The following is a 22,060-nucleotide window of genomic DNA, read 5'->3' as shown; positions in this document are numbered from 1 at the left end:
TAAAGTCAACTCAAAAAAGTAAGTTAGCACATTCGTTTCAGTTAACAACCCCAAATGTGACAGAAGGAGAACACCCGATACTCACTGATCAGCCATCATGTATAGACATTGATGCAGGTGCTGGCCCAAAGTTAACTTCCGGTCTGTGTTTGGTTATAACAATTTATTCAATATTTATTTATACTAATATAAACTTATTTTCATATTTTTTGTATGTTCATTGTAATGAATTACATTAAAACCACTCAACCGTAATTTATTATTTTTCTATTTAAAAGTTTGTTTATGTTGTTGCTGCCGAAACTGTCTAGTACATCTTCCTCTCCTCATCTATTTAACCTATGAATGTATAAAATCTATTAATGGCTATATCTTTATAGTTTTAAAGTACATAAAGTAATTTTTTTGCACAAGGTTGATTCTTATGGGACATTAAAATGATTTGTTAGTATCATGATGAGACAGTAACATTCATTCTGGGACATTCTTGTCTATATTAAAAGAACAGTTAACTTAGACTATGCGTTCAACTTAAAAAAAGTAATTCAGTTGTGTGTTGTGGAAGTGAGAAAATCGAGAGAATTTTTGTTTTTGTTTGAACAATTCCTTAGCTTTCACTAAAACTAATGCCTGAAAATATCACTATTTGTGACAGCTCTACTGTAAAATGTAAGCAAAAATCAGAACTTTGGGCAATTTCTGTCTCACACTCAGATTGCATTGCAGAGAGGTCAGTTCATTTGCTACAGGTACCAAAGTCATACACTACAATGTCAGTGCTGAGATAAATTTATGATTTGGGTCATTTGTTTTTTTCTTGTGACATCAGGAGATGATGTGTTGTTGTCCCCTGCCTCATCTATGATTACCATCTCCAGCAGACAAGCCCACTTGACTTAAAATGACAATCAATAACATTAATTTCAAGTTAACACTCTTTCTCTCCCCGGTTAACAGTAATGAGTGAGGGTACAGTAGCATCAAATGAGTGAATCAGCAGGGTGAGAGCTTTTACTACAACCTGATGATGTCATGTGAAAAACAAGACAAACAATCTCAGGACAATGAAATTTAAGAACAGAAATGACACTGTGACTTTCAGACCAGGCTAAGTTACAGGTCCTAGAATTTTCCTTTAGTAATTCTTACAGTACATTCCAATTAAGAGTCAATAAAAACAGACATAAGCAAACAAAACATTTAATGTTTATTTATCATTAGTATTTTGTTAGTGTTTTTTTATGTACATGACAACACATACACATTTAAAATCATTATGAAATAAAAAAAGACCTAAACTCTTTCAAACAGTCTTCAACTACTTCTACAAGAAACAAAAATCTGATCAAGAAAGACGATGAGAGCTTACGGAAGGAAGGTAGCGTTGGTATTAAAATTATCAGTATATAAAGTGAAGCTGGACACAAGTAGGCTCATGCAATACCATTCAAACTTGAAACAAGCTCATTTCACATAAAATAAATTATCTATGATACAAATGCGCATGCACACACACACACACACACACACACACACACACACACACACACACGAAGCCTCTAAGGTTAGTGCCCATTTGCAGCCTTTTCCTCTGTTGTTAACCATCTACTATTAATACTGAAAAACATACAAAACAAACAACTAGAAAACAATTACATATTCAAAGTGTGTGAGCGTGCATCACCTTTTCACCAGTCATAGCCCCGATGCATTCGCAGCCAGGGTATTTTCAAGTATGGACAGTCTCAAACAGTGCTTGGCTGAAGAAATGCCCTGAACCTCATGGTAAAACAGTTTAAAATCATTACGACTTCAATGAATCTTCATTTAGGCTGTTTTGGTTTTTCATTCTTGGAAATGGGATTTCAGTTCGTCATAGAAAGATTTTCAGAACAGTTGAAAATTGCAATTGCCGTTTTCATGTATTCTAACACACGTACAACCATTAATCACCTCTAAAATTTCTTCATTAAAAAAACTATTCAAAAAAACTATGCCTACTGGTTCAAATATATGTTACAAGTGTTGATGTCATGTCCTCAGAAGTGTTCTGTAACTCTGTTAGACACGAAAAGCATTAGAACTCGGTATAATGTAAATCACAAGAATATGTCCATATTCTTCAACTCTACTGTAAATCCATGGCTACCACAAATCACTTTACAGAATATCATATAATAAATCCTTACAAAATTATTCAATAAATGTTTTGGTGCTTCCAATCTGAGACTGTTACCAGTAACACTCAAGCCAGACAGTTCCAAACCGGCATGTGATTTCTTCATCAGGATGTTTTTTCTAACATAAAAACTCGTAGGTGAGAACGCTCTTTAACGCACAAATAATAAGCATATGTTTCATCTCCTAAAGACACCTGGTATGAAGATCCAACTTTTTTGTGAAACAGCTTAATGTAAGAATGTCTCGTGCCAAATGTCATTGAAATATTACCTTTCACTTTTATAAAAATGGCTGAAGGTTAAAAGAGCAGAGCGCCGTGGGTGTTGTTTATTACAGTACCAAACTTCATGAGGTCACTCCAGGCCTACTGATTTGTGGGAACATGGCAGGACATGTCAGCTTTTGCTGTTTTATTGCTTTGATAACAACACTTTTCTGATAAACATTCAAATAAAACAAAAATGAGTTTGGGACATTTTGAGAAGCACACACATTAAAACTATACCCCTTCCCCCATTAAACAAAAACGAATGTTACTCTAAAACATAACAATAAACATAAGTTGAGGACGTAGCTGGAAGAATTTCAATGTCAAAAACGAAACATCGGTGAAGCGATGGCTTAATAATTCAGATAAAAAATTCGGCTCATATGATTCCGAACAGGTGTGAAGGGGTTGATAAACTGGATTTATGCTATTAACAGGAGGAGAACACAACAAAGAACCTTGTAAAAAGGTGAAAGTAGTAAAAAAAAGCAAAAAAATGTTAAGTGGAAGCGGAATATCTATTCTGAACAAAGTCTTAAAAGGTAAAGCTAGCGCCAAACTCATACCTACAAGAAACTAGATCTGAGCTGCCAAACACAAACGCTGGGGAGTATGTGATGTGCACAGCTAGCACTGTTAACATTAATAGTGATGCAAGAGATGAGAACAACGTAGGGACGGAGTGCACGAGACATAAATATAGATCATAAATTAAAACTCAGCTTAAAAAAACTGTCGACAGTGCTCTGTGCGCAAAAACATACAGAATTTTCCAAAGATTAGTTACAGTTTCATAAATAAATATAGATCTCTGTATTTGGATATGCACTGAAACCTGATGCCCCACATGTTGGTGTTAAAAACATAAATTCTTTAAAAACTGATGCTATCTCCACAAGGTTAGGCTCAACAAGCACAAATTAGCTCGGTTCACCAGGGAAAAAACATCCTCCGGAGCTTTCCATGAATGTTTTCCAGTCTTTCATCCTTTCTTTGGCTTCTTACAATTCGTTGTTATAATAGTGTGTTTGTTGCGTTGTTAATTGACCCATGTGTTTATTTCCTGAACAGACCCTGTTCTGAGTAAGGAGCAGTTAATTCTTCTCTTTAGTGAAGCGTTAGTTTTGATATCTCCTAGTGCTTTACTTCAGTTTCTTTTCTGTACTTCTAACGTGTCCGTTCTTGTTGTGCTTGCCGTTTGGAATTCCGTTATGACAGTGTCCGTTGACTTTCTCCACCGGAGATGGACTGTGCCCCAGCCGCGATCGGATGAATTTGCCTATTTGGTATAAGCAGTAACCTAGGAGACCCATGCACGCTCCTATCACCACGGCAACGTCCAATAAGAAGTACTGATAGGTGGGGATCTCGTAGACTGCGGAGCGGAGGTGATCTGCTCCGCGTTGACGGAGTAGATAGCTGATCCAGTACACAGCTCGAGTCACAGGATGACCAGGCTGATCTTTATGAATCTGAGACAACAGCTGTGCTCGCTCACGATACCTTTGTAGAGAAAGAGAGAGGAAAGATACAGTTTCATTCACTATTACAGTTTTCCTACAGAACATTTATTTTGTGTACTGGCCACAAGATGGCGCTATACGATAGTTAGTTTTTCTTGTACTGTATGTACAGTTCTGCAATTCTAATTTAAACATCACTAGGTTTGGAGTGCTGGCTGGAAGAGCAGTTTTCATTTGATCAGTTTGGTAAATACACAATCATAATAAGAAAACGATCTAAGACCGATACAGCAGGTGCAATAATAGCAAATTCTCTTAATCTGACTGTCCATTTGTAAAATGAAAAGAACCAAACGTCAGCATCTAGAGTAAAGACATTTTATACACTCCTTCTAACCATATAACTAGTTTAACTCATTTCATTCAATAAAAAAAATCGAGAGATCTGCAAATATTGACTATTGTAAAAGCCTGTTTATCATTAAGCTTGAGTAACCCCAATTCCAGTGAAACATTAACCTGCCTCTCTCTTGTGACGGTGTGGGTTTATGTTACCTGCTTCTTAACAGTAAAGAAACCGTAATATTTTGTGTGACATTTCACGTGTGTGACATTGTGTGACATTTCACGAGTCCATATCGCGATTTATTTCTTTTCAAGAGACATTTTATACATAAGACACATCAGTTACCTTTTATCTGTAATGATGTTGAACATGGCAGTATACAGGTCTTCCTCACTCATTCTTTTCCACTCTAACATTATGCCCATGCCTTTGGCCTGAACCCGCGTCATGGTGTCGTAGTGATCTCCAAACAGCGGAATGCCCACCACGGGCACACCGTGATACATGGCTTCATAGATGCTGTTCAAGCCCCCGTGACTTAAGAAGGCTCGTGTGTTTCTATGGCCTGTGAGAGAGAAGAGAAAGAAGAGAAATAATATAATTTACATATGAAATACAAAAATGAAATATTTTTTACAAATAAAAAGCCTAAAATTATCTTTTTGTTTCTGCAATGTAACTATAGTTTGACAACGTGTCTACACCGGACGTGGCACGGCGTGACAAAAGACAATAGAACGCATTATAATTTTACATTTTGTCCACGCTGGATGTGGCGTCCGGTGTAGACATGGTGTAACTGTGATATTGTGTAACTGTGACATGGTGTTACTGTGAGGGAGACAAAAGCACAGCAACTCTTCTTTACCATTGTTTTATCAATGTAAACATGCTTTTTCTAAACTGTGGTGTGCTTTCCTTAAATTAAAAATGACTTTCAAAACCTTTATAGTTATATTCATCATATATGTGTAAATGGACCTTAACTCTACAGTAAGTTTAACCACAACTGTTGAAATTGTACTAAAAAGGGATACCTTTTCTCATATAATGCATTTATTACGAATAAACTATATATCAAGCAAAATTATACTCTAAATAAACCTTAAATGAATAATCAACACAGTTTTTTAAAACATCAGAGAGCTATGTTAATCCTTAAAGTGGGGTAACAAGCTATTTCATGCATTCTGATATCTTTACACTGTTAAATGTGTTGGCTTCTTGTGCAAAACATCAAAAAAAAGTTAAACATATGAAGTAGTATTTCTGTGCTCGAAACAAGGGTTCTTAGTCCCTTATTGGACAATTCTCCTGGAAAAGCAGGTGAGCGCTAGAGAAAGCCCATCAATGCCGCTTCACTTGGCTGACGGAAGTTTAGCTGTGCTTGTTTGCTCACAGCATCTCGGAGATGAATGTTATATATCCTTTTCCAGAAATAATCGTATTTCTCTTTTATAAATGTGTTCAAACTAAATACGAAGTATGCAATACCACTGTATAGGTACTCAGTATAAATGTGAGATTGACAGAAACTGCATGTGTTACTTACCTCATCTTTAAATTTATCTAGATTAAATAAAAGTGTTCTAGGTTCAGTGCCTTGCTTTTTCTTAACATGAGACACTCATTTTGGTCTAACACCCTTTAAAAAATGTTTATTATTCATTCTGCCTCTGAAAAAATAAGTAACCACGAATAGTTTGTTTTATTGTAAGTGTGGCTAGTTGCACATTAACTTATCCAGTGCCTCGACACCTCTAAAAATACTTTTAAAGACACATGGAAAACAAAGTAAATTTGCATTGTCGTTTAAGTGTGTCCAAGGTTTCTCACGTATAGGGTGTGTGTCCTTCAGAGGTATATCTTGAGGAACAGTATGTATACTTTCATGTATACTTTTTGTACAAAGCTCCAGTTTATGACTCCATAAAGAGTGACTGTTACAGAAATTAAATGATAGTTTGCTAAAAATGTAAATTGTGTCATTATTGACTGATTATTAACTCATGACTCATGAGTTTGGTGAATCAAGTCAGTTAAACTAAATGAATCATTTTTGTGAGCCCTTTCGGTTAAATAAACTGGTTTATCCTGATCATGAATCACACTGGGGTTAGCCAACTATGGTCGCAAGGTCCGTCGTTCCAGCATAGTTCAACGATTCAAGTGTTTCCCGAAACAATCGTTCCAACGATCAATCGTAAGCAGCATCGCATAGTTACGTGGTTGGAACTAAAGGTCTAGAGCTGTGGTTATAAGCATAGTTCTTTTTATTGTGACATGTAGGCTTACATGCATCATGCTTTTGCAGTGCATTCTATATCCATCATTCGAAATATGTACAAATTTAATTTGACATATTTTGTTAAGAAAATACAAGCGCTGTTTTTTGAGAGGTGCGTTTGCACATGAACCATACTAATGAATGAAATATCGTGAAATAAAACAACAGATAACAAAAATAGGATAACAAAAGTCGCTATTAAATGCAATGTATGTTATTTACAGCAAGACTTTGACATTAATTCGATCTGAACATATTTATTAGTAGACGTCATTACTTCGCCACCTGTATGGTGCCAACAACTAGATTGCTGAACCAACTTGGTTCAAACGATTGATCTCAGACAGAGATACTACTGATTCAGGAAACAGTCGTCTAGTAACTACATTGTTAATTTCCCCAATGATGCATTGTACTATGGTGGTTAACCAGCGAGTAATGTCGTTGTCCGGGAATGCACCCCTGGTCTGGTACTTCAAAACAATGGCTCGATGATTGTCATTGAACTTTAAGCTTGTGAAAAATCGAGAGCATAAACTGTATAAATTATTTACATTGTCATTTTTATTGAAGCTTGACAAATATTTTCAATTTAAACCGTAGCCATTTTGGGTTTAAAACACCTTTTGACCAATTACTGTATATCTCACAAACTTTTCCTTAAACACTATATAAACAATTACATAGAGCGATTTCTAGCTATTGGATGATTTTTCTCAAATAAACACTACGCATGTTTAGAAGCAAATAACAGGTGAGTGCTGATATTGGGTGAACAAACCCATAGAGGGATACTTTCAGTCTTCAGTCCAACTGAACTTTAAACTATTTGGCCAACATCAAATGTGTGTATAACACATAGCTGAAGCTCTTTAGAATGACGCCCTTTGTCTTTTTACATATGAATAACTGCATTTTCCTTGTAAATTTCTGGCTGAGAGAGCAGATCAGAGCATCAAGACCAATGCACAGGATGCATCGCTTTGGCCATCAGAGAAGAGGAAATGAGGCAGACAGTAGAAAGACGTGCGATCGAAAAGAAAGAATGACATACAGAAAAGTCCTCTGTGACCTCAAGCCCTGGGCGAACAATTAGACAGCAACTCATTCACACAAACAAACACATGGACAGGCCTTGTGTCCTGCAATACAACAGAGACATTATCCTAAGAGATGTTGAAAAGAGCAGTGTGGAGGACGAACACACACACACACACAGACAGAGGAATGGTTTCAAAGTTCATATCCATTCCTAAAAACCAATGTTGGGGAGCTAAACAGTTGTAGTTGCGTGACGGTAGTTCAGATGTTTTCAAAATACTGCAGATTTTAGTAATAAGGGACTACTGTGACAAGAAACTACTGTGGTGACCGTGTACTGCTGTTTTTTGTAATATTGCACCGTACAGAGCTTTAGGAATAATCACTTAAAATCTCTTAATGAACTCTTGAAATATCAACCTGTTATTTGACATATGATGTACAGTATGTGTGAAGTCCGATCAATTCATCAGTTATTCATCAATTTCACTATGATTTCAATGTTTGACATGACCTTACTCATTCAAGGTTATATTTTCATAGAAAGTTCTTTACATCAAGTAGGAAGATTTAATTTAGAATTATCACAAAAGACCGCAAGACCTTATAGCTGGGTTTTCACAAGCAGGGTAGATGGCTGCTTTTTATTAGCACCTCGTATAGTTAAATAGCTAGTTAGCTTGAAGTACATTGAACTACTTTAAATTATGAGCAGCTTGTTTAAAGGCTGCAGTTACAAAGTCACTTCCTCCACACTTAAACCCATGTGAGGGTGTAATAGAGATAAGATGTATAATTACCCAACAGGTCATTCTGTGGCATCCACTCCACCAGTTTTGTATTGTTGCCAAGATTTGAGGGAGGGACTCCAGAGAACCTACAGTGTGATTAAACAGAAACAAACATAACATGAGTGAATTCTTTATAAACTTAAAGGGTAACACATCTAGGACTTTTTGGTCACCGACAAATACTGTAAAAGTTGTTTCTTGTTTGAAACGATCAAAAGATGCACTTGAAAATCAGGGAAGTGTGATCTACAGGGAAGGAAATGTGCAATAAAAACAGACAGAACAAAAAGTGAAACAAGAGCCCAAATGATTTGCATGCATACATTAGATTATTAACAAAGCTCACATTCAGAAGGCAAATAAAAGGCAAAAGTTGGAAGACAGTCACTGCAAACCAATAGCACGCAACTTCGCCTTTGCTTATACGGAGCATTTTTTTTTCTTTTACTTTGCAACATTAAAAAATAAATGTTTTTTTAAACACTGTGATCCAGATTTGAGCTGGTTCTGTTCACACAAAAACAGATTTATGAGCTATTGCCTTTCAGCAATGTATTAACACAACGGTTGGCATTCATAAGCCATTTTAGATTCACTTTTTTGTTAAATAGAATATTCCATTAGGGGAAAAACTAAAACCTTTAATGAATTGTATTCACCTACAAATGACTGGATCAGAAAAACCACCTATTGTATAACATTATAAGAAACCTGAATGCAGTCAATGATGGAGAGAATGATCTTCAAGAGCATCTCTACATTTCCAAATAATATATTTTTTTTAATATATCATAATTTCCAGAAGAGCCCTAAACATTTGTCAGACTATTTGGCTATTGCATTGCATCATCCCTCAACATTATTTTACCCACCCAACACACAAAAAATCCTTCAGATGAAGTGCACTTATGAATGGTACACAATAAAACCAGGACTGTGCATTAAGAGAGTAAACAGGGTCAGTTTAGTTCAATGTTGACTTTAGGGGGATCGTCCTGCAATAAGTCTACCGTGGGTCACTTTGGATGAAAGAACCTGCTAACTGATTAGCTCGCTAAAGCTAATAACAAAACAAAAGCCTTTCAGATGAGATTAACTGAACCTTTTGGTTTGAAGTCTAGTTTGAGGTTTAGTAAAGAGGAGTGACTTTGTCCACTTTGTAATTTACACACACACACACACGCATTTGTTTTAAATTAGTATACTAGTCGGGACATTACACACACAGACTTCCATTGACTAATGATACAGTATATTCTGTCAATAAACTTAAAGGTGCAGATGGAGAATTACTATACTGATATTCTAGTTCATAGTTCAATACTTGTAGCGCACAGTTTAGTTTATGAAAATACTCTGACTATATGAACTTCAACGTGTAAAATTGTGAAAAAGTATAAGGCTACTCGATAAAAACTGTAAACACAACTACAAGCCAAATATAAAATACTTTGTTATACTTAAGTACAGACCAAATGTACTTCTGTCAGTCACCTAAAGGTATTTTTATATTTTTGAGAAGTACATTAAAATGGGATGAAGTACATTTTCGTATTTTTTATTTAAAAGAAGAATACTAACAGCACGCTTGAATGAACTTCTTTTTTTAAGGACGCACACACACACACATACACACACACACACATACACACTGGAGGCCAGCGCAATACCTTATGATGAACATTGTACAGTTACTAAGAGACCAGACAGCGGTCTAATTACTATCACTATACTGTAATAGCAGGCTAAATGTGTCAGACTGAACAATTATTTTATGGGACTATGTTCTAAATCTTAATGTATATCTATGTTGTGTTTGAATAGCTGTATATTTTTCTGTGCATCTGTGTGTGGCCTAGGGAGCTTCCACGCCCTTCAGTCTCCTCATTAGCAAAGTCTGCCATGGTACATTTACATGAACACAAGAGTGCAACTGACAATTAATGACATGACTACAGGAGTCATGACGATATTACTAACAAAAGGTGTTGCTTTTTATAAGCATGCAGGTTCACTTAGGGAAAACATGGGTCAAAGAAATGACTTCTAAATATTTATAAAAAACAACATTAATATGCATTAATAACCAAATAATCTAAATAGAAATTCACATTTAAAATATTAAGTTTTGGCTCCAAAGATCAAAGAAAGCCATAGGGGGTTAGAACGACACAAACAAATCATAATGAGATTTTCTGTGTGAACAAGCAATATTTCAATGTTTTTTCATCATTTGTAATAGACCATCAGTTACATTTTTTTAATGGATTGTTGGGATGTAACAATATGAAAATCTCACTGTGCGGTAATACCTCGGTATAAAGTTCATGCTACGATATGTATTGCAATATTTAAAATGACAAACGATGACTTGGAAACGTGCATAAGCATCCTCTTGTCTTTAACCTTATCATAACTTTGCTTAGAGGTATGAGTTATAGTATGAGATGGGTCAAATTACCTTAAAATCCCTTTTATAAAATAAATAGGTAATAGAGATAATTGACCTTGCCGAAGGTAACATCTATTATTTTTCTAACATTCTCTATGTTAGGCCCGGAAGACCTATCATTTCATTCAGTCATGTGACCACGATAATATTGAGACAATTTTGCTATTGTAATAACACGACATCGATAATATTGTTACATCCCTAATGGATAACATTCTTTTGAATAAGACTTTTTCACAATGTAACTGTGGATACACACGATGCACGAACTACTTTCCATTTGACACACTTCACATGGAACATTTTGTGCCTCGGAGCTGATTACTTTAAGAAAAAATAAGAAAAAACTGGAAATGGAATTTGATTGGCTGTTTGTAAGATGGATGAAACGGTAGTACCTCCAGATGACTCTCTGAGGTAGACGGCTCAAGGCGCCTGCAAGTTTCTGAGCAATGTCATCTGATAGATACTTCACTCCTGCACCAAATGACACCACCACAAATCCATGTTCATTTGTGTCCTTCACCCAGGCTTCAAACTCCTGTACAGATGCAGGTAAATCAAACACAACATGACCATATTAAAGTTCAGCAACCCTTCAATGAATTTTCACATGGCTATATTTGTGTCTCCGCAAGATAAACAAGAAAAAAACATTTGATTTGGAAATCAAAGCCAAACATTAATTCTTATGGGATCAAGTTCAAACAATTCCTTCAAATCTGTGATTCATCAGTGATAGCTTTAAGGCGTCAACATGTATTAATTATTTTACCTTTGCCAGAGACAAACTGCATGTTTAGAAATCTGATTGCTCAAAATCTGTTTTATCTACTCTGTGAACCGATTTTAATTTACAACCGGTACCTGCTTCTCAGTCAAACTCTCACAATACAATAAATCAGTACTTATTTAATTACATAAAATAATTACATGGTGTCTTAGAAACTGTAACTAGCAAGGTGGGATGAGAGCCGCGAGGGAGCGGTCGAGGCCGGTGACGCGAGTGATTATGAGTATCAGCGGCGTGTTGCACCGGTCTCGCATCTCTTACAGAGGAGCTCCGGGAACATAAAAGGACGAGTGACAGGAGGGTACGAGGAGAGAGGACAGGGACTGGAGTTTATGTTGTGTTTTATTGTTTGTTTATTTAATTAAAAGCTTGTTTTACGTTCGCCGGTTCCCGCCTCCTTTCTTCCTTTTATGGATCTTGTTACAGAAACATAAAAGTATCATCTTGTGGGATTCCTCTTTAGGATTTGTTTTACCTATTAGTATAAATTAATTTATATTAAATGCATGCTGGAACAATGTTGTCGTTCTGTTTAGTGACCCTTTACAAAAGGTCCTCAAAACATATCATTTTTTAATACAAAGTTCTACGTTATGCCACCACAAAGGGTGTTCTAGTTTTACACATGGGATATTCTTATAATAAAAAGCTATTCTGTTGACTTAATTCAATAAGCAACATTTTAATTGTGAGATTTCTATGAACAAATATACGTGTTTAAGTCTTTGTTGAATTAGAGAAGCTTTGTGTTGGCATTTTAGCACTCGCAAAAGCCGTCACAGGACGACCGAAGCCTGTTACATTAGCTATTAGCAATATTAGCAATAGCTAAACTTAGCAATAATCTTCAATTGAAAATGCATTGTGATTTTCTGTAAGCATCACAGTGCAATTGTTAGCTCAATAAATTCCTTGGATTAATGTGATTTTATGTTAGCCTCGTGTCAGCATCAGCCTCAGAACGAGTGAGGTTTTGTGTCAGAACTGCGTTCTTGCTGTCTGAAGGAGTCCAGCTGCAGCAAAACAGCCTGCATTGGCCTGGCACTGACTGTCCACCACTCACACTGGTCTCAGTGTCCTTTATACACACACGACAATGGGCACATTTACACACACCCTACATTGACAAGCGCACTATTTGCATTATGACTCCACAGCATACAATGACGGCCTTTGGACGCTTGGTATTCCAAAAGTGCAAATGTAGGTTCAGAACCCCCACTCCTACTCAAGGCACAGTTCCGCGCAATCACTCGCATTGATATGAACAGCCTTTGTGAGCATAACGCCGAAAGAGTTGAAATTATGGGGGGTGACTCTGGAATGATGGGAGACAATAATGGCATACTGGACATTTTCTTAACGTTAATATAGCTGCATGCTGTTCTTTGGCAACATGTTGGATTTGTGAAAACCGTTTTGACCTATTTGTGTGAATCAATAAATAACTTATCAATTATACTATATATAGTAGTCGCAGAATATAGTACAAAAGTTTAGGGTCACTTGACTTATCATTTATTTATGATCATATAAAGCTTTGGAGAAAGACATGAATTCTTTAATTTAATTATGTGGTGAAAAAATACTGTTTCAACATATTACTGTCTTTTATTACACAACAAAAATATAAAAAAAAAATTGAAAAGGGAAAATAACATAATTCCTATAGTTACATTTGTGTTTTTTAATAGTTTTGATATACTTAAGTAATTAGTACACATTCAAATGAAAACCTTAGAACGGTAGTATACAGTGCATACATAAAGATGATGGTTTATAATAAACTGTTCTTCAAGTGATGAATGAAGTCAAATGAATGAAATGGGTCAAAAGGGCGTTCACTGGAGGTCACTGAATGGAGGGAGTGGGTTTTGGCATTTGGAGGTTGGCCAAATGAGGCTAGAAATATTTGGCATATATCTATGCCGATCGGTATGAAGTTCATGGATCAATCTACATAATTTTGTGGTAACCAGCCACCACAAAATTAGCAGTTGACACCTGAATGTTTTTCAGAGTAAAAGTCATTCACTAGCTGGCATTCGTGGACTTGAGTATTAAAAGCACTGTGGATGTATGCAAAACATTGATTCTGACAGAACAACAGCACTCTGGGACAGAAAAGTGTGATCGTGGTCCCCACAATCGAGTGTTAATGGGGAAAACAGATACACAAATTATTCTAAATACAGTATTCCTAAACTTTGCGTTCAAAACATCTCAAGTGAATTACTAGGCACTAAAAACTGAAAGAATAATACTTTAAGACTGTTGTGAATGTAATTTAGTGGTTTTCTTACCTGTGGCAAGGGGCTGGGGGGTTTGGTGAGGATGCCCCCTACATAGACAACATGTGGGAGAGTGGGTCTTGGAAACTCCAGTGCCATGTCAGTACACAGCATCCAGAGTCGACTGTTCTGAACCAGATCATGCATGGACACAGACGGCTGGATGTTGTACTTTCTCATGATGCGATCATATTTGGGTAGCACCAGGAACTGTACACCAAACCTGGAAACCAGGTACACTGCTGTATTAGCCACTCTTTGCAGCAACGACATACGGTCCGTCAGCAGCGAGTTAAATTCTGGGACGTAGGACAGGGGTGCTGGCGCGCCAACTTCTGCGGGATACCACAGTCCCGTGCTGAACACGGCGTACTGGACACCGAGAATGTGAGCTATGACAAATCCACACATCTCATTAGGGTCAACGAGCAGAAGGTCAAAACGTTCTTGTTTTAGCTGCTCCATGACAGAAGCGCTCCCAACAACAGCGTCACAGTTTTGAGAATAGTGGTCCAGGATGTCGAAAAGCTCTAGAGCTGTGAAACGACCGGAGAAGATGTTGCGAACCTTTGATTGTAGGAAATCGTCAGCAGAGGTGCTGTTGAAGATTCCGGGGTAGCGCTGGAGCCGGTAATGGTCGGAAGGTGGGATCTCGCGACCTTCAGAGACGAGGAAGACGGTTTCGTGGCCTTCGGCATGGAGAGCAGAGGCGAGGGTCTTAAAGATATAAAGGTGGCTCTCAAACATAATAGGAGGAACCACCACGATCTTAGCGGCCCAGGTGAAACTTGTCGCTAAACACCACAGCAATGTGGCAAGCAGGTAGAAGGACTTCATGACTGCAGAAGACAAAAAACTATAGAAATTAGTCATACTGTTCCATGAAAGTTTCCACAAAAATGAAAATCATCATTTACTTACCGTCAAATTGAAGAATGTCTGTAACCAAACAGTTCTGGGGCACTATAGACTACCAGAGTAAGCAGGGGTGCACCGTTACCATTTTTAAAGACTGAGCATAGATTTTTTTTTCTGGTACTCGTCGATACCGATACTTTTCACAAACTTTCAAATCAGATTTCACAACAAATTTCAGTCGGTTCTGTCAGCCATATCACTTGACGTATCGTCTCTTTGGTAGGGCTGCTCGATATACTACAAGAAAAGAGACGATCCTTGCAAAATGGAATGCTGCAGAATAATCGTTTACCTCGATTATTTTGTTTTTGTAATGATGAAGGCCAAAATTGACGATTACGATTCATTTTTGATTAATTGCACAGACCTACTCTTTGGTATCGGTGCATTTTTACGTGTAGGAGTTAAGTACACAAGCTTAGTATCGGGCCCGATACCAATATTGGTATCGATGCATACCAAATAGTAAGAGAAAAATCTACTATGGTAGTCAATGGTGCCCCAGAACTGTAGTTTCCCAAATTCTTTAAATTATATTTTTTGTGTTATACAAGGTTTGTAACAATTTAAGGGTGGACTTAATCATGACAGATTTTTCATTTTGGGGTGAACTATTCCTTTAAATGTAAATAACCTTAAAGGGTTAAAACCTCCACCCAAAAATGAAAATTCTGCCATTATTTACTCACCCTCAAGTAGTTTAATAACCACAGGACCTTCATTTTACCCTAGAACCCTGAAGCTTTCTGACTGACTCTTCTGTGGTTGGCAACGCAAACAAACTTCAAAGCGTGCGTTCCCAAGAGCCTAACGACTATGCGTGTGTCGTTAAGAGCATCCAGCGTCAGCACCACGCGCATGAGTGAGTTAATACTGAACCACCGGAGTCGTGTGGACTATTTTGCGATGTCTTTACGCACTTTCAGTGCTTTGAAGTTTGGTTGTGTTGCCATCTATTGTGGAGTCAGACAGATTCCAAAACTACCTATAATGAACTACTTGAGGGTGAATAATTAATGGCAGAATTTTCATTTTTGTCCGGAGATTCCCTTTAACATCTGTTTTATTTTTTATGGTCCAATCCTTTGACAAATTTCAAAGAGATTATAAAGGCAAAAAAATACATAACAAAATAATAATACATGACTAAAGAAAAAATTCTAGAAAGCATTATGCATTATGTGGTACTCAAATTTCTATGACTTAGATATGGAGGTTGGAATTGGAAAGATAATCTTTTTTTTCCTAGTTTTATTAAGTCAAATTTTATATCCATTCAACTCAAATACAAAATCCCAATAAGCCACACGCACAAAAGAGCAAGTTCGAATGATTTATTTCAACTATAGTTACCAAGCATTCAAAACCAGAATCAGGACGTGGGTCACACACTACAGTATGTACTCTGTGTGTGAGAAAAAACTTGCGTCAGTACTGAGGTTGCATGTGTGGGCCTATCACAGTAGATGCTTTCCTCTGATATGATGAACAAAGTTCACAGTAAACTTTACAAAAAATGTGCATTAACCCACAATTCGCTCTTTACACCGACCTTTCCACAAAATGGCCTCCTTGTGATCCCAAAAACACAGCTTTGTTCACACGGTCCCCTATTACCGTTTGTTTTCCAAATCAGTTCCAAATCAGTTTTAGGACTCACTGTCATTGTGAAAGATATGAAATCGGATCTGTTTGCTCAATATCTGATACATGTACATGTTTTGCCATAGAAATGGCTTTTCAAAACCAAGAGATTTTATTGTACAAAAATAGGACACATGAGACAATGTGCCAGCGGCCTTTGACTGTATTTGACATATTCACGCCATGTTTAAAACCGCTTACTTGTTCAATCGTCCAATACTTTGTGAACACCGAAACTCCAGGGAAAAAAGTAAACAAACTTACCTCATTACTATAGCAACCGATGAAGATACACAGGAACTCCAGGGAAAAAACTAAACAAACTTACCTCATTACTATAGCAACCGATGAAGATACACAGGAAGGATTTGACAAACAAATCTGATTTGTGTACAAAGCAGAGTCTTAAAATATTCAAATAAGTAAATAAAAATGACCAACGCACGCTCAATGGCAAATATTGAGCAGGCTTTTGGCGTAATCTTTGTAAGTGGTTCCCTTTCCATAGACAATGCCATAGTGGACTTTAGTGAGCCCCAGTCAAAATGGTCATCCCCTTGAATGGCGGTAGAAAAAGCCACATACCTAAACGATACCAGTCTTTAATAACATGTTATAAGCTCTCCCTGAGGCTCAGCTAATCTCCAGTCATCATTAAGGATCTCTTTAGTCTCACACGTCGATTAAAGAGCATAACTTACACCAGGTCATGAGCCTAGGGATCCAATAAACAGGTGTTTTTCATTGTGGTAGGGGTGAGTTTCGGGAGAGAGAAAATGCACGTTAGTGTAAGATGACGGGCGAGAACAAAATATCGAAGAAAAGAAAGAGGGCTCTTTCTTTTGTTTGGATAAACCTTTTGTACTGTAAAGTTTACATGGCCCTGTGAGATCTACAATGAAAGCATCCTTTCAAATTCTGCCTTCATTTGGTTATTCATCCAAATGAAGTTTGGCTCTCTTGCTCTTTAGCTAAAACAACAGTTCTGCATGGACAAGATCCACTGAAATCCACTGTAAAAACTAAATCTTTGCCTCTGTCAATAAAAATGGAAGCCATGGATATTGTGCATAATCCAAAATATGATGTGTCACCAAATTGTACTGGAATATTTTAAACATCAATTTGTAAATAACCAACAGGAGTCAAATTCAATTTGAATGAATTTCCGAATTTGTTGCTGCATTTAGGAGACAGAATGTTGGTCCTATAAACCAGCTGTTGAGATACATTTCCCAATTCTCCACCGTTCAAAAGACGGCTGTTGCTTCTAAGTGACCCTTCCACTCTCTCAGTTTCAGGTGTGCTATCACTATTACAACTTTTTTAGACCAGACTGTTGACGGTTACCATGGTAACATTGTCAGAGTCAAGCTGTACCATAGCAACGTCATAGCTTGTGTTACCAATAGATGGTTCGGGTTTCCTCCACATCGAAGGGAGAATCATTCCCCAGTAAACGCACAGAAAATGTTGAGATGAACAATACAACTAATCATGATCACAGAAACAAAGCGACGATGACGTAAAATGATCGTAATTAAATAAAAAGGGGATTTTTAAGTCAATTCAAAAAGCTTTTTGAACATCCAGTAAGTGTCCAAACAGCCATGTTTTGAGGTTGCAGCAAAAATCAGAGACTGGACCAACATCAATTTGTAGATTTACATCTCAGTACCCTTCTGACAAAATATTGTCATACATTTAAATGTTATTGTTATTAGTATATTTAAAATAATTTTAATTTAATAAATAATTTAAAACAAATGCAAAGCCCAGTAGATACAGATTTCCTTTTTGTCTGCATTCAAATTCTGTCACACTTGTCATTTCAAACCTCTATGACTTTCTTTCTTCCACAGAAAACATAAGAAGATATTTTGAAGAACGTTGTTAACCGACACCCTTTCACTTGCATTGGTTTTGTGTGCACACAATAGAAGAATAGGTGCTGGCGCTGTTCGGTTACCAACTTTCTTCAAAATATCTAGAAATGACAAGAGGGTGAGTTATTGATAAAATAATTGTCATTTTTGGGTGACCTATCCCTTTGAATACATAGCTTTTTGGGAGTCAGAGGTCATCAACAAAGGCAGGCACAGCTTGATGACATCATCAAACATCCCTTCAATCAAACAAAGAGTATTAATAAATTAATTAATACTTTATTTTTATCACAAGCTAAAGTCTCTATGATTGAATCACGTTATGTCCAACTGACCACTTACAGTAGATGCTAGCATTAATGTTTTTATAAAATTGAATCTTTAATTGTTATGTAAAATGTCTTTTTAAATATGCAAGGGTTATCTGCGTTACACACCAGTCAAGTTTCCCTTGTCACCTCTGCCTGTGAAAAGCTTTGTTTGCCAAAAAGTCGTGTTTGCCAAAGAAGACTAAATACAATCTAGAAATCATTATTATTGTTACTATTATATATTAATCATATATAACATAATCATATTTTATTTATAATCTTATATTTTATTATAACGTGAAATTTCTAGGACCTCACAATGTAAAAGGATCATACTACAGTACGTGACACCTGTCTGATGCTGACAACAAGATCCTACCACTAAAAATACCAAGGGCCCCCACTAAAGACATTACATACCTGGAAAGAAGTACAATGGATGTCTAAGTTGGCTAATGGATGCTTTGCGTGTGGTAGGCAAGTTCAAATGGACTTTCAATATGCAAAGAAATGCAAAACCACCTAGGCCACATCCTTTTCAAAGAAACACATAGCAAGCATCTCTATTTACACAAGAACGTCAAAAAAATCGATCAGAGAGTGAAAGTATAACTGCTCAAAACGATTGACACTGGGGTACAACATCATCATGGATTTACTGATTAAATCCACAGTAAAAGACACAATATTATTATGGTAAAGGTAGCACAGCAGCAGACAGTAAGGTGGAGTCCAAACAAACAAGCGCTCATGGAAGAACAGGCCTAAAACTAGCCTAACAGGATCTTGCCTCCCCACATACTGAGCATTTATTTATTTACTATGTGCTGTATCAACAAAATGGAACCTATTTAATGAGCGAAAAGTGGGAATTTTCATATAATATCACAAAATTATAATGAATTAAATATGACAAACATTTTACTGCTGTATTTAGCACTCAACATGGCTTCCAGATCTTTATCAACACATTCGGTACTCGTAAAGATGATTATTAGCACACTTAGCTAAGCTTATATGCAGGAGGCTATAATCACGTTCTTCTTTTTGGTCAAAAAATGAATAAACAAATAAATAAAAATAAATTCTAATCCGTTTCATTTAGTTTCAAGGTTAAGCGTTAATTTAGAAATCACCACAGCATCTCACCGTTCACACAAATACTTTATTCTTAACGAAATTATGATATCGGGTATTAAAAACAAAGCAGAAACTGCTAACGTTACCTCTTGGATCTGTCGCCATTAATTTTATTTAATTAGGTTCCTACAAAACAACCAGCCGGAATTAAATGTCCGACTTACTGCAATATGCCCCTGCAAAACTATGGCTAGCACATATACAGATTAAATGTTTATGATGAACCGGTAAAAGTGAGCAGGTAAATCTTTTAGATTTAAAACATAACATTGTCTTTGTTCCTGTAGCCCTTAAAACAACACATCAAGGACATCAAGTGACATTCTTTTAGATCGCGATCATATCATTGAAACTCTATCATGCAGATGGGTTTCGATTTACTCGATTTACAAAACACATTGTATGCAGCAGTGGGAGAACTTTTAATCCCCACCATTGACAATGAGAATTACAACCGAAACTCCCTCCCTTGGTAACTAACAAGTTAACTCCACTCTCTGTTGAGCGCAGCACCTGTTTCTAAAAGGAAACGCCGCCCTGCGCTGCTTACCTGTACAGGTGAGCCCGGTCGATCGGTGTCTGAACGTACGCGAAACTGACGTCCCCACGCACTCTCAGCCGCTGACACGTTTACATAAATCCACAAATTGCGTTAATCGGTTAAAAGTGCGTTACTGCTGCACCAGGCTGTGAGCTGAGGCGTTGCGTATATCCGAACTCCAGAGAGGGCGGGACATGCGTAACCTCAATTCACAGTCACTGAAGGGAGTGGTCAAGCCTTCGAAGTGCAAACTCTAACAATACAGACTCCTTCCTTTTCAAATCCCTTGGGATGCGTTAGGTGCGTCGTTTGGTCTTTCAACAGAGGTGTATTTACATATGAGTCGCGTCATCGCCGCGTTTCTATATAGACAGGGCTGTACCATAAATATGACAAACCTTAACAACCCCTTAAACAACTCACAGAGAGGAATGGCAGGTCTATGGATTTTATAAAGCCATTCTCACTTTTAAAACATACACGTATTTTTCATACGTGCATTTAAAAATGAGAGTTTAGTGAATAAATGTACGTTTATGTAAATGCACGACTTGATTATGAAAACGACGATATTATTGATCACTTGTTTTGAAATTATAATGATGGTGTTGTTTTTAATAGTGAATCGGTACATAGTTATCAATAGTTAATAACGATTGAAGCGAAGGTAGATGCATGTGTATACTTTGTCTGTCTGTGTGTGTGTGTGTGTGAGAGAGAGAGAGAGAGAGAGAGAGAGAGAGAGAGAGAGAGAGAGAGAGAGAGAGAGAGAGAGAGAGAGAGAGAGAGAGAGAAAGAGAACATGAGTATTGTGCTTGAATCATTGATGATTCTCTTCAGTGTGTTAAGCTCATGTTTCTGTGTGTCTTGTTCAGTTAAGAACCCCCTACCCATCCATAAAAACCCATTTATGGCTCAGGGTGAAATTGGCACCAAAAGGAATCGGCTAAAAATGCTCCAAATATTTCAAATGTGGCCAATTATACATTTTCCAGAAGACTGGCCTCACACATAAAAACAAAAGGTGATTCACGATGCCATATAAGATCATTTTTTCCACATAATCCTTTAACATCCAAAGTACCTTTCTGTTTCACAAAGAGTTCTTTATGGCGAAAATGGCGAAAATTCTATGGCATCACAGTGAAGAACCTTTCCATTATTTTTAAGAGTGTTGCTTTCTCTCCAAAATGTTCCACTTAAAACTTTCTTTACACATTTACACACACTTAACATGTTGTACTTATAAATGCAAAAACATCAATTATTTAACTTCAAATAACTTCAGGTTCAAATCATTGTAATCAGGGACAAATCATTGTGTCTCATCATATTAATCAAAAAGTATATTGAGTGTGTTAAGTGACCCTTTTAAAATATTACTTTATGTTTCTTGACCAATATACTGCAGCTTTTGTGTACTGGAAATACACCTAATATGCGTATTGGTTCAAAGAGAGATTACATCAAAAAGTTTCCAGGGAGTATTACATTAATATCTATAAAGGAAAACTGTGTAAATTCTCTTGATCCCAGTAGTAGTTTTTGTTTGTAGAGGCCTACATGCTGATGATCCATTAGTTACCATTCTTCTTCTAGATCCATCCAAACGCAAATATTCTTAAACATGTTAAACAAACATCTCTTCTTGAACACCACCCAGAAGGAAAGATAAATTATGTAACTGATGCAGCGTAGGGAAGGGTG

The 22,060-nt window shown here is 36.8% G+C and overlaps 1 protein-coding gene across 2 annotated transcripts; it reads right to left on the bottom strand.

Annotated features, from left to right (window-relative positions):
- Window positions 1–1,185: 1,185 nt before the first annotated feature.
- Window positions 1,186–20,638, bottom strand: ugt8 (UDP glycosyltransferase 8). 2 transcript variants are annotated; one of them, XM_079461505.1, is made up of 6 exons: window positions 20,363–20,638; window positions 13,926–14,752; window positions 11,228–11,370; window positions 8,387–8,463; window positions 4,604–4,823; window positions 1,186–3,952 (listed from the first exon to the last, which is right to left on the bottom strand). In XM_079461505.1, the coding sequence occupies exons 2-6, from the start codon at window positions 14,748–14,750 to the stop codon at window positions 3,592–3,594; spliced, it is 1,626 nt and encodes a 541-aa protein (XP_079317631.1). In that variant the 5' UTR covers window positions 14,751–14,752; window positions 20,363–20,638; the 3' UTR covers window positions 1,186–3,591. The 2 variants fall into 2 exon arrangements, with proteins under 2 accessions (XP_079317631.1, XP_079317630.1); XM_079461504.1 differs by lacking the exon at window positions 20,363–20,638 and having other exon boundaries at window positions 13,926–14,903.
- Between the last annotated feature and the right edge of the window lie 1,422 nt (window positions 20,639–22,060).

This window comes from Barbatula barbatula (genome assembly GCF_947034865.1).
Source record: "Barbatula barbatula genome assembly, chromosome: 8".
NCBI classification, from domain to species: Eukaryota; Metazoa; Chordata; class Actinopteri; order Cypriniformes; family Nemacheilidae; genus Barbatula; species Barbatula barbatula.
Note: the sequence above shows the minus strand (reverse complement) of the source record. Positions and strands in the feature narration are given on the sequence as shown.